This window comes from Cyanidioschyzon merolae, chromosome 6, assembly GCF_000091205.1.
Source record: "Cyanidioschyzon merolae strain 10D DNA, chromosome 6, complete genome".
In the NCBI taxonomy this organism is placed as follows: domain Eukaryota; phylum Rhodophyta; class Bangiophyceae; order Cyanidiales; family Cyanidiaceae; genus Cyanidioschyzon; species Cyanidioschyzon merolae.
The window spans coordinates 312,267-325,270 of record NC_010132.1 but is presented as its reverse complement, the minus strand read 5'-3'; the positions used below and the strand labels follow the sequence as shown (position 1 = coordinate 325,270).

The 13,004-nt window shown below is 52.9% G+C and overlaps 3 protein-coding genes across 3 annotated transcripts, besides 1 other annotated feature; 1 reads left to right on the top strand and 2 right to left on the bottom strand.

Annotated features, from left to right (window-relative positions):
- Window positions 1-1,687: 1,687 nt before the first annotated feature.
- On the bottom strand, window positions 1,688-2,737 carry CYME_CMF116C (unknown iron-sulfur protein; the record flags this gene model as incomplete). Its single annotated transcript, XM_005535715.1, has 1 exon — window positions 1,688-2,737. One exon carries the CDS (start codon window positions 2,735-2,737, stop codon window positions 1,688-1,690), a length of 1,050 nt encoding a protein of 349 aa, XP_005535772.1.
- A 2,782-nt stretch (window positions 2,738-5,519) lies between these two features.
- On the top strand, window positions 5,520-6,344 carry CYME_CMF115C (hypothetical protein; the record flags this gene model as incomplete). Its single annotated transcript, XM_005535714.1, has 1 exon — window positions 5,520-6,344. One exon carries the CDS (start codon window positions 5,520-5,522, stop codon window positions 6,342-6,344), a length of 825 nt encoding a protein of 274 aa, XP_005535771.1.
- A 1,360-nt stretch (window positions 6,345-7,704) lies between these two features.
- Window positions 7,705-8,707: a sequence feature (possible transcribed region).
- A 1,922-nt stretch (window positions 8,708-10,629) lies between these two features.
- CYME_CMF114C (probable calcium/calmodulin-dependent protein kinase kinase) lies at window positions 10,630-12,741 on the bottom strand (the record flags this gene model as incomplete). Its single annotated transcript, XM_005535713.1, has 1 exon — window positions 10,630-12,741. The coding sequence occupies one exon, from the start codon at window positions 12,739-12,741 to the stop codon at window positions 10,630-10,632; it is 2,112 nt and encodes a 703-aa protein (XP_005535770.1).
- Window positions 12,742-13,004: the final 263 nt, after the last annotated feature.

Below are 13,004 nucleotides of genomic sequence, written 5' to 3'. Positions count from 1 at the left end.
TGTATGCCATATAGGACTTCGTGATGCTGCTGCGTCTGCGCATACGACTGTGCAAGCATACAGATCATGATGGCGATGATCATGCGCGGGGGCATTCTTTTCCCAGCTGCGTGTGCTGCAGTTGCGTATGCGAGCGCGGGCACGCACTAGAAGGACACGCAACCTGGATGGATGCGCATGGATATCGAACGATCGGGTGGACGTGCTGGCCTTGGGTACCAGGGCATGTGCGCGCTCAGAGGACGCCTTGTTTGATGGATGCAACGTACGATAGTAGACTGATGGTATGTGTAGTTGAGTGCTTGTGCATTGACGCATTGTGAATTTATTAGGTTTCCTGGTGAGGCAATTGCGGTTTCAGCTACTGTTCATGCGCTTGTCGCACATCTACGTGCACCTGCAGGATAAAAAGCGAGTCTTCGAGCATGATGTAAAATCGAGTGCCTACATTGCCGGCAGATCGTCGGGAGCTTCCCGCCAGACTGCTCTGGTCGGTACGCGGAACCCTTGCCAAGGTTTCCAGCACATCTCTTGCTTTGGTTCGCTTTTGAGGCGATCAACACAAATTCCAGGATGCCACAGAGTGCTAGCAACGAAATCCATATCGGTGCAGCGAAAGCGTGCTGTGCGCGTGCCACGGTATGCGTTTGGAGGCCATTTCGCTCATCTCATAGTGATGGCGATCGCAACAGTGCCTTGCAGGCTAGGGCGAGTGTTTGGTGGCGTTTCTGTGCAGGCGTAGAGATAAACCATTTGGGATGAACTCAGTCGCTGAAAACATGAAGTGAATGACTGCATAAAACTGACGTTTACGTTCGCTTTTCAGTTCGTGCAAACTGCGAATCCCGATACCATGCACTCGGCTTTCGGTATATGACACCGTGCTGGGCAACGTAGCGTTGCGGACGTTGCGCATCGGTTACGCTTGCGGTTGCCCGGTTCGGGGAACAGGTCCCTGAGGACACGGTGCAGGCTTCACGCTTGACGCAACGAGCGCGGTACGGCGTTCACACCAGTCGAAGCAATAGCGTTGTGCGTCGCCGACGAGTGCATCAGTGGGTTTGTCACACGCCGCGCGCTATCGAACTGCAGCACGTGGATGTACGCTCCCTGCCGCGAGCATCGATTCTGGACAAGAATGAGGGTGTTTCATACCCCGTCCCGCTGCGTACCGCTGCCGAACTGTTGTGGTGTGTTTGTCCAGGGATTGCTGTTGACAAAGTTGCTCACATGGAGGCCTGTATGCGCGCGATGATCCGCATCGACGGCGAGGATACTGCAGCTTGCGCTGGGGATCATGCGTCTCCTGTGCAACCGGAGCCTATCCCATGTTACTGACGTGACCTCAGTGCGCAGCCCATGCGACGCCTACACTGCTGACTGCGTTGCCAGACTATGTATCGTGAATCCAGTGCGCAGCGTATGCGACGTGGTGTGCACCACGGGCCGAGCGCTGCTGCGGACACGCTTTGGACTTGCGTATCGGGCAGGATCGCCTCCGCCCGAATGCATACAGGTCGCTTGCAGCGCAAAATGAACCGTGTCCGGTACAGGTTGCACAACCATGGTGCCCAGATGGGTGTCACGAGCGTTCATAACCTGTCCAGATCAACGGCATGCCACGTTCAAGCTGGTTTTGGTGTCCGCGAGTCCCTGCTCTGTGAGGCAGCAGTCGCGCGCTCCTTCGCTACGACGCCGTTGGACGCTCAGGGCGGGACGCACGTCCCCAGAAACCGCGATAGAGCCGCTGCCACCACCACGGTGAAGAATCGTTGGTCTGCCACTCGAGCACCTGCACTACATCACCGACACGAAGAAGCTGTCCAGATCGCCGTGGGTATTCCGGTGCCAAATTCTGACCAAATATCAGCCCAAGGGGTTGTTTGCGAAAAGTTTCTAGGGTGCGCAGCGGCTCCCGAAATGCATCATCTACCCGGCCGGTATCCTGATCTGTCGTCGTGATTCGGCAACGACTGCAAGGCTTCGCGACTAGAAGCGTGACCTGCTCTCCGATTTGGATTCGTTTCCAGGTGTCCTCCTCGAAGGGCTCCAGAGACCTGCGCTGCACTGCTGAGACTCGTTCCTCATTGAGCGGCAGCGCGTCAATGACAATATTTGGTCTGAAGCGACTCATGGGCACTTGGTGGGCCACCCCAGACTGAGAAGCTATTCGTCGGTTTAACTCCGCAAGCGACTGCATCGAGGTTAGCAATACGGGAAACGCGTCGGCAAAGCCCACCACGCTGTCGAATGACGGCGACAGGAACGCCCGCTCCGGGTCAACAGTCCGCTCGAACGTCGCCGGCATTCGGTAGATATGAACTGGATACGACAGTTGATCGTCCAGCGCAGCAGCGAACCAGTCTTCACCGCCAAAGTCGATTGCGGGTACGATGTCGCTCCAGATGCGCACTTGAGTGTCGGCGGTGCGTTCCTTGGACACCTCCAATGGCAGCTCCAGCGGCTCCAGCTCGGGTCTTACCTTCGAGCGCACCCTCAAGGTGCTGCTCTCGAGGTCGAGCTCGGGAACAAGCTGGCATAGCTGCGGCTCTTGTCTTTGAGACACGAAGCGCGCCGTACGGCCTCCGTCCTCTACCCCGGGGCGACCGATGACGTAGAGCCTATCGTAAGCCAAACCCGTAAGACTGAGCGCGCTCTGCTCTATGGCGATACCTCGACACGACTTTATGGGGTACACAAAGAGTCCAGTAACGACAGCTCGCGTTTCGCACCTCATCCTAGTACGCTGCGCGTGTGTGCCACGAAGTCAAGTCAGTAGAGCGGAAAAGTTTCGCGACGATAGGTTAAATGACTATCTGCTCACAGACGCTTTCCAGTAAAAATTGCCAGCCCCTGCTAGCGGTTTCAGTCTATTCCAGCGTACCTCGAACCTGGGACATTGCCCGATAGAGTTGCTTCGCGTCAGCTGCGCGTATCATCTCCAGCAACGCACATCTCCTGATCATGATGGCGGCGCTGAAGACTCGGTTCAGAAACTCCATGCATTTCTTGCCGCTAGCTGAGTTCATCAATGCAAATAGTCCTCGAACTCGTGCCATCCGTCCCATTTGCGGCTCTGCCAGCAGTCCATGCTTTTCTATCGCAGAGGCGCTCGGCTGTCTTTTCTCCTTCTCGACCTTCTGGTGTGTTCCCGCCCCCCTCCCTCGCAAGCTCATCCCTTGGACTTTTTATTTCTTCAAATGAACGCACCTATTGGTGTCTTTAGTTGCGGAGCTTCCCTGAAGAAGAAGGACTTGCGGCCGAAAGACGAAATGTGCCCGGGTGTGTCACTGTGAGCTGAACGCTTCTGCGATTCTTCCAGTGGAAGAGCATTACCTTCCACGATAGAAAACACTCCTAAGAAACTGTCGAACCACGGAGAGCACAGATGAACGAAATTCAATTCTTCTCCGATAGCTTCATCAAACGGTTGTACGCAAGAAGAATGGTTGAATACCACGTTGTTGAAGAGAAGGCCGTGGCCAGACGCGAAGGAAAAGTCTTCAATGATTCGACAAAGTGATTGGTGCTGTTGTATGAGCTTTCTCTAGGAGCGAAACTGAGGTCGCCAAATGAATTCAGTGCAGCTAGAGCAGATGTCGACGTCGTCGTCGCTCTCTTCGAGATTGATCGTAAATATAACGAGCTCCCTGCTCCGCGCATACCCGCATATGCTCTTGCCGTTTCATCCGAAGAAAGTCCCATCAACTGAAAAAACCAACCAACGTACCTGTTCTTCATACCGTTCGCGGCGTTCGAGGAACGCTGTCGTTGCGATTTCGATGCAATGTAGCCGTGCATGAATGAGGGCTCTTCTAGGCGACTGCACCCCAGTTTTTTTAGGATCACGGGAACAAGCTCTTGAGAAACAGGGACTCCGTGGTGGCTACCATCGTCGCTTTTGCTTTCCGTAATGTAATCAACAGGTTGTTTTCCACAATTGGCCGCGTTCACGCTTTGACAATGACAGTTTTTTTGCGGGGAGCGCATATACTTCTTTCTTCCAGCGTTCTTCCACGGTCTGAGTACTGCGGTACGACTGACCAGAAAGAGAAGTGCAGTCCTCGTTGCACCGTTCAGTAAAGAACATATACTAGAGGCAATGCGTCCTGGATCTGTGCGGTATATTGCGTTGAGATTTTGATCTCGTGGTATACGACACTTCAAGGATGATACGTACTTGAGTTGAAAGAGTATAGGAACCTGTAGGTGTTCGAGCGCTTGAGGTTACTACACATAGCCACCCCAGACATTCCTTGTTTGGATCCAGGATTCTTTACACCATCAATGGAAACCTCTAGACATGCGTGGACTCCATGTACAGTTTGCGTTTCCGTCGACAGAGTCTTCGCTCGTGAACAGGTGCGTCATTTCTTGGAGCAGCCATATGATCGAATCACAGAGGCCTCTATCATTTTCCTCTGTAGCTTGAGCGCCACCAGAGGAAATCTGGTTGGGATCATGGATCTTATACCGTGGAAAAAGTCAGAGGAACGTGTTAGAAACTGAAGCATGAGCCCTTGTGGTGAAGGCATGCGCCCGTGATCTCGTGCGCATCTGGTCGAGATGCCGCTCCTGTTCCAGTGTTACGGTATCTGCTATTGGATATCTCTTTTTAAGGTGAAAATATCACTGTGCCGAGAAGGCGGAAACGCGCGATCATTTAATGTCCACTTTTCATCCATGAAAGTTCTTCCATGAAGCTATCGATTTCCCGTCCATTCCTACCGCTTGTTCCGTCGCATCCAATACCAATATAGTCCTTTAGCATCAGCAGCAGTAGCAGAAGAAGAAGAGTGAGTAGGACACAAACAACAACTCCCTCAACTATAGCGCACGTGCTGCTGCTTGTTACGCTCTATTCCTTGTGAACGGCGGACAGGTGGATGCACACGTTCGACGTGACGGGGTATCATCGTGAACAGCTACATATATACAGGATGAGCGATGCGACTTGCGCAAGGACCTCCCCGGGCCAATCGCTAGAAGGAGCGTTACCGGACCGCTCGTAGCGTACCCTCTCGAGAGCGAGCTCGATCTCGGCAATCACGTATACCTCTCAATCCAACAGCATATACACCGCTTCTTCTGATAAGCAACGCATACGCGATGCCCATGGCTTACCCAAGACTGCAAAACTAGATCATACTGCTCGGGGAGAGCGGTCATCGAAAAGACCCATATGTGCTCGAAAGGCGCCTCAAATTCATGTCATACCACGTTCGTTACCGAACTCCAATCATCCTCCAGATCCAAAAGCCTTCGTCTAGCAGAACTCGCTATCGGAGACGCCCCCACGCTTCTGCAAACAATCGAGATGCATTGAATGCTCGTGAGGCGATCGACACGGCATTCGTTGAATAGAAATTAGGAACGCCACGACTCTGAGCATCGTACGCGTGATTGCGTGTCTTGTGAACAGGGCATTCGCCGAGAAGCAGTTGCGAACGTAACCGGGTGTATTTTCTCACTCGTGAGTGCGTGTCTAGTGAACAAGGCGGCTGGTGGACGTCAGCGGCATGACAGACGCGCTCGAGGCGCTAGCGGCGCTCTTTCCGCAACGCAGTAGAAAGGAGCTGGAGCTAGTGCTTGAAGCTCATCGAAACAACGTGGAGCGGGCTGCGGCTTATCTCCTGGAGGAAGCGCATGACACGGGGCATCTAAGCGCTGTCAACCTTTCCGAACCGGAAGAAGGTAACTCTGAACCGCAGAATGTCGAAGAAGTGTTGCGGGACTGTGACCTAGTACAGTGCACGTCCGGGAGCGTGGATAACGACGCGGAACCTGTAGCAGGCACAGACGACAACGTTGTTGACGAGGACGCCCTTTTAGCTCGCCACCTACAAGCAGAGTTCGATCGCGAGTGGGCAGTCGCACTTAGCGTTCGAGAGCGCAACCGAGACGGATTGGGGTCGCGCGGAACCTCCTCGCCGCCTACGCCTGGCGAGCAGCATCGTGGACCCCAAGAAACGGACCGATCGCTGAGCACAGATGTGCGAGAGGTGCTTGATCAAGCCCAAGAAACGATAAGCCACTGGTGGCACGGCGTCAAGGACACGGTGCAGTCCTGGGTCGGTGAGTATCGTTCAGCGTCTCGCTCTACTCGTGCACCGCCTCAGGAGGATCCCTTTGTTGGGCCACCGCATAATTACGCCATCCCCGAGGTTATGAGCGAGGAGCACTCCGAAACAGCACCAGAATCATCCGACGCCTCGGAGCAGGCCTGGGATCGCCCACAGCATGATGTGGAGCCCCGGCTGGCCATGACGCCACGCCCGCGCCTAGCAGCATCCAAAGATAGCCGCACACTGGTACCTCCATCCTATACCAAGAAAGATTTGTAGTCGTTATACTCAGACCAGTGAATTCTGGAACACGTGTACAGCACGCGCTTTTCGTTTTGGTTTGTCTTTCTCGCAGGGTCCCAAGAAAAGCAATGCATCCTGTAGATTAGAGAAAAGTCGCAGAATGACTTGATGCTGCCACCGCTGGCTTGCGAAAAACGACCTCAATTATGCAAGTCAATCTTGCAAAGGTAAGCACGTGGATGGTGGATTCTTTTTCTTGTCCATATTCTGAACGTCGTGCACTCGACACGTAACGCACCAAACGCTACGTCCACGGCAGTCTCGTGATGAATCCTCTCCGTTCGTTACGCTCTCTGAGAGGTACCGTCAGAGAAGCCACAGGATGTAGTGTTTCCATACCATTTATACAGCGGTGATGGAGAGACGCGGATTGACAGTGGAAGACGTGCGCTTGTATGCGATAAATTCGCGCCTTGAAGAGCACACGCTATCGATATAGTACTGAAACACGAACGCTTCTTTCAGCTGGGACGAGTGTTCTTCTCACTCGATGAGACTGCATTCGGGAGAAAAGATAGACCTGCGCATGAGTGGCCAAAGAGAGACAAACCGCCGTTTTTTAAAGAAGACGCAAGCGAGCATTCCGACAACATTAGAGCTGGCGGCGATTCAAGTGTTTCGTCGCAAATGACTCGGCAAACGGACAGAATCGTCCAACATCTCATCCTTCGACGACGCGTTTCATGGCCTCTCCTTCCTAAGCTCTTGTGTCATTCTCATCGACTGCGTTGCTTCCTGTCATTCAAAAGCGGTCAAGGAGTACACACCTGAGACTGGCGGAGAGCAGCTCGTTTCCAAGATTTTCCTGCTGTCTCAATCGAGTCGACGGCGCTGTCGTATTTGTCAAACACCATTTTCACGCTCAGGGACTAAGGGACGGATCCTTCGCATTCGTGATGCCATTCTTTGATAATTCTTCTCAAGAAAAGTCGTTCTCGATGCTCATTAGCTGACAACTGCTCTGTTGCTGCTCTTCTCGTTCGCGGGAGGGAGCGAAAACGTGCGATTCAGTCCGCTGATGTGCTCGGCAGGGTAACGGTAATGAAAACATATTCGAGGGATAGTCGATAGCACGAACTTAGAAAAGGAAGAATTCCGGGCACGCTCTACACCCAGACCATCTGAATTCCGATGGTACAGTGGGAGATGGGTGCAGCGACCGCAGCCATCTCACCCGGAGAAGCACAGGAGAAGGCATAGAGTCCACCATACAATGAAGAGCAAGTTCTTCTTGAATGAAAGGACCTTGCGTAACAGGAGACAAAACCTGTCGGAGCAGAAGAATCAGTCTGAGGCTATTGCTGAAGCATCCCTACGAAAACATGTCAATAGGAAGAATATTCCAAACAACGTGAGATGCAACACGCCGTCCCAGATTGCATAGCTTCTTTCTCAAGCAAGCCACGCCCAGCTGCTCTCCGGTTGACGTACCTTGCCAAGCAACTGCTTGTAGGAGCTCCGGACGCAGCGCTGCTAGTTGTCCATAATCCTCTGGAAGGGTTTCGATCGAACCTTCGTTTGACAATTGAAGGCACGCTCGGGACACAAGATGGAGCGCGGCCTGATCGCAGGTTCAGAGACTTGAACACGGCCTTCATGGAGTCTCTTGATGCGCCCCCTGTTACTTCAGCGATCGGAAGATCCAGAGCACAGCTCCCGATAGGATCAAACCAACCTCAATAAGCCCTAGCGTACGTAGGTTAATTTTGAGCGCTACATGAGGCGCACCCTTTTGGCGTTGGACCCGAACCCTGGTAACCCCAGACCTGGGGGACTGGCGGAAGCGATACATGGGCGTCGATGGAGACAAACGACGAAATAGTGACTGAGGAGATCGCGGTGGCAGCAGGTTCGGAAGAGACGCTGCAAAGTTCCCGAGAACCGTTTCAGATGGTCGATGTTTGTCGTGTGCATCTCGGCCTCGGACGGATGGATGTGGTATCCGAAGAATTTGCGAAACACGATAACTGACTTCATTGCATCTTGGGATAACATGCGGTCTTGAATACAGCGCTCGAGCGCGAAGCAGATTTCCTTCGCGAATGCGAGCCCCAATGCTTCCTCAAGCGCCTCTTCAATGTGGTTGTCATATATCGCTTCAAAGTGCATGATATCCCCTAGACGATTCTGTGTTTATAAGCTATTCTGTTTGGCCTGGTCTCGGCGAGCGAGCACGAGGCTTTCGAATAAATTCACAGCGAGCGTTGGATGAGCGCTTTCGATTTTCCTCGCCAACACTGAGGCATGCGTTCTCACCTGGAGCAAGGCTCTGGAATGGTGCGGCTCGAGCGCCGAATGCATAAACCAAGAACGTATTTCCTGGGCAATTATAGAAAAAATGATTTTCCATCACTCGATATGACTGCGTATACGTGAAAAAAAGTGAACTGCTCGCGCGCGGCTTTCGCACGGTACGTGACTCAACACCAGGAACCTGGGCTAGCCGAAGAGCGAAGCAGCGAGAGCGGTATCGCTTGCTATGCTGGTGGATGCACGCCCGACCTCGTTGGGTGCCCTCGGGGTTTTATCCTGCGTAGGCATGCTCGAAATACGGGCGTTGTCCCACATGCGGACACTAGCCAAGTGCGTCTGTAGCTGTCAATGTACGCCTTGCCGCACAGATTTAACACCCATGTCAGATTAGTATGGAACAGGTAAACTCAGCTTAGTCGAGCGCAGATGCGAACGTTGGGGTCTCTTCACATCAGCATCAACACGAGCCTTGGCGGGCAGTTTCTGCAACTGCTTCATTCTGCTGCGTATTATATCCGGGTTTAAAAACAGCTATCTATACTGTTTGTCACTCTTGATTGTAAGCAGTCGCAAGATGTTGATGGTAGCGTCAAAGTTCTGATGATGCTTTTTCAGGTTCTGGTTCACGCTTTTCATTCAAGGGCAAACGTTGCGATCTACGCATCGTTTTCAACTTTCTTCTTAGATGTATGGAGCCTCTGTGCGTTTTTCACAACGATCACGATTCACTATAGTCGGGTATTCCCGTGCGGCCACTACATCTTTTTCTCCGAAGTCAGTTCTGTGGTGCGTGAACGCCTGCTTCATCGCTCGGTTCATGGACTTGACATGTACAGAAGGCTCGCCTCGATGCCTTCCTCCGTTGCCATGTCCGGTGCCTTATCCTGTGACAACGGGTTTGCTCTGGGTGATGCCATCCGCGAGAGCTTTGTCCGACGCACTTGCATGCTGTTCCATTTGACAGAGGATTTTTGGGCGCGATGATGTCCATAACGAAACAAGTACCTTACTGAGAATCCAGATTACAGGAGCAACCAAAACATCTCTACCGATCTACGCTTCTTTCGTGTAAAACGGTCACGCACGCTGCACTGGAAGCAATCGCTGCGATGACTCAAGTACAGGTCAACGACCCTTTCCCACGCAAACCTGAGGAGACTTGACCCGCTTGGAGCATATGCCGTGAGCGGTATCTCACTGCTGTTGAATGCTGTTTCGTTGATGGCGACAAAGAAGAGCGGATTCGTTTTTCAAACGGAATCGTTTCTTTGGCGCGACACGGTCAGTGAACGTATAGCACGAGCTTGTAAACAAGTCATCAAGGCTCACGTCGAGTTTTAATCGTCGTCAATCCAGTGGCGCGAATGACTGTGATCGCGAGTTGCTTTGAAACAGACAGATCGACAAGTTCAAGAATGGGCGATTTGAGCATCCCACTCGTAAGATATGGATAAATGTGGACGCTCGGACGAATAAACTGGACAATGGAATCAATTAGTTTAAGAACCCTAGTTTGAGGACATCCTAACTCATTTTGGTGGCGGTAACGTAACGGATTTCAGCGGCACAGCATCGAAGGAGCCACTGCAAAAGATGACCGAAAAACCGTAACCTACGTATGAATGCATACGCAATTCTCGCTGCACTTCCAATGTCGGGAACTTACTTCTGAGAAAAAGTTCGAGAAAAAGCGCTGGTCATGAACAGATCGAGCGGTTCGGAAACCCATTGCAATCTGAGACGGGTTTGGAGCAAACCTCACCGTCGTTGCACAAGACGACTCGAATGACACAACGCAGCATGTGCACCACAGCGAATCCAGTGATCAAGTGCAAACTAGTTTTCGGAATTTTAGAGTGGAATGGTCGAAGCACAGAGGTTATCTATGCTCCGGATTGCATGGGGAGGCAATTCGCGGTCACTCGACATTTAGGGTACAGTTTACAATGTCATGGGGTACGCGCTGGTGACGACCTCCATAAAATCCAAGTGCTGCGTGAAACGCAGTTTACCGACGGAACGCACCTGATTTGGTTGATTGGTCGCGCAGGCGTTCTGTAAAGTACTCCATTTCGGTAACGGTCATGTGTCTATACCTATCCAGTGCTGCATGAGCAAGCACACCGTGAATATCAAGTCGGATTCGCGGGTCTTTTGTGAGCATGCCCTGGAGAAGCGCAGTGCACGCTTCGCTGAGCGCGTTAGAACGGGTACGCGACAGGCGCCTGCGATACCAGGGTGCAGGTCGTGCCCGATCCGTACTACGCCCGCTCGAGTTGCTCCATTTTCGGTGAAGCTCTCGGTCGAAAGATACCGACTGATGCATGATGTTCTCACAGAGTTCGTATAGGGTGTCCCCGAGAAATGGTGGTCGACCAAACAAAAGGTAATAGAGCGTTGCCCCTAACGACCAGATGTCGCTCCGCTTACTGATCTCGGAATCCGGGGTTGCTCCACTGGTAGGGCACTGGGGAGCGCCGCGCTCTCCGGGATTTCTTATTGGATCGATAACCAGGGATCTCGCTGTGTGCGTACTCACGTCGTCGTCCTCTTCATCGCAGATCTGGCACACTCTGGAAATAATTTCGGGCGCCACAAAAGCGGGTGCCCCGACCAGACATTGGACATCGGGTGCATCGGCGACGCATGCTGTGCCAAAATCGTTCAGCTTAATGGTGCCGTCCACATGGAGCAGCAGGTTATCCGGTTTGATGTCGCGATGAACGATGTTTCGAGCATGCAAGGTAGCAAGACCGTTCGCAACCTGCCAGAGTACGAAAAGCGCAACATCTTCCGATAAAGACTGATTCATCACGAGTTGGTTGGATTGAAGCACCGGGAAGCCGGGTACAAACTCGACGACCAATTGGAGCGGTACACTCAGCTCTCGCGATGACCCATCGGATACTAGAGGCTTCAGCCCCGAATCGCGGATCCAACGCAAACGATCACGCTCGCGAGCAAGCACGAGTGAATCACTCGCAGTAGGCAGATCCGAATCCATCGACTGACCGTTCATTTGCTCTGTGGGTGAAGCACTACAAGACTTGGGATCTGTGCTCGACACCAGGCTCGCATCAGTTTTTTGCCAAGTGCGACGGTCACCAGCGCCATGAAACAAAGGCGGCAGAGGCTGCGCGGAATCGCGGCCAGTGTCGCCATTCACGATCGCTTCAGTGCCGGCGTCCGATGGTGCCTGTGAGGCATCTCGACGTTCAGCGGGTAGGATATCGATCAACTCCACGAGGTTAGGGTGTCGGAGACCTCGCATGAGCTCCATTTCCATCAACATTCGCTCGTTGTTGTGGTCACAGCAAGCGCTCGTATCACGGAGCGAGCCCGTTTGCGCATCAAATCTACAACGAAGAATAGCTTGTTTCACAGCGTAGAAGCGACGGGAATACAAGTCCATCGCGAGTAGGACTTCCCCCATCGATCCGCGACCAAGGACACGTAAGAACACGTAACGCCCGTCAGCGCCGTGTTTAGGATAATTGGTCAAGGGTTTCCCGCGCCAGTGGAGTCCATCGATGGGGCCCAGCTCGTCGTGGAATCCGAGAATGTGTGCTCCCTGCCAACGCCGCTCATTGCTCGACCTCCTTGATCCCTGGACTGGTAGCGCATGCAGCATAAACTGACATGACGAGGGTGCACATGCGGTTAATGCGTTCAACCACTGATGCATGATCCGCTGTTGTTCAAAGACGAGAACAAGTCGTCGTACTTTTGCGATGGGAACAGAATTCGTATGACCTCGACTTGCCGGCACGGTTTCATCGACAAAGGAATTCAGCGAGCCGCTATTGCTGCGCTCCAGGCGCATACTCGATACCTGGAACTCAAGAGATAGCGCACACGTATCAGCACGCACAGCGACAAGATCGAATAGACAGAAGAGGTTTGGCCACGACGGGCAACTGCGTAACTCCAGAAAGTCGTCTGTCACCCAGACTCGATACGATCGTGCTCGTTCTTGGCGACCCCAACACGAAAAGAAACTAGGATCTATGCACTGAACGCGTGTACCCTGAACAGCGGCCAGAACGTCCTCTATCGGAACAGCGAAAACCGAAGGCACCGAAGCAGCTGATTCCATACGTCGCGTATGCGATCTTATCATTCACCCACGAATGTAGAACAGCGCGATCGCACGACTAGGGTGCAGAAACCGCAGCAATTTCGCTTCGTTCCCGTGTGGATGACACGAAGCGCTGCGCGGTTGCCGATCAGCTGACTCACCCAGGCATGACACCTGCCCTATCGCTTCGAAGCCTCGAGTACCCTCAGAAGCAACCTGTACCCAGAATGCTCTATTTCTCCGCTAGCCAGTAGCCAGTATACCAACGACGGCGCCTTCGACGACCAGAGCAAACGTGTACCCGA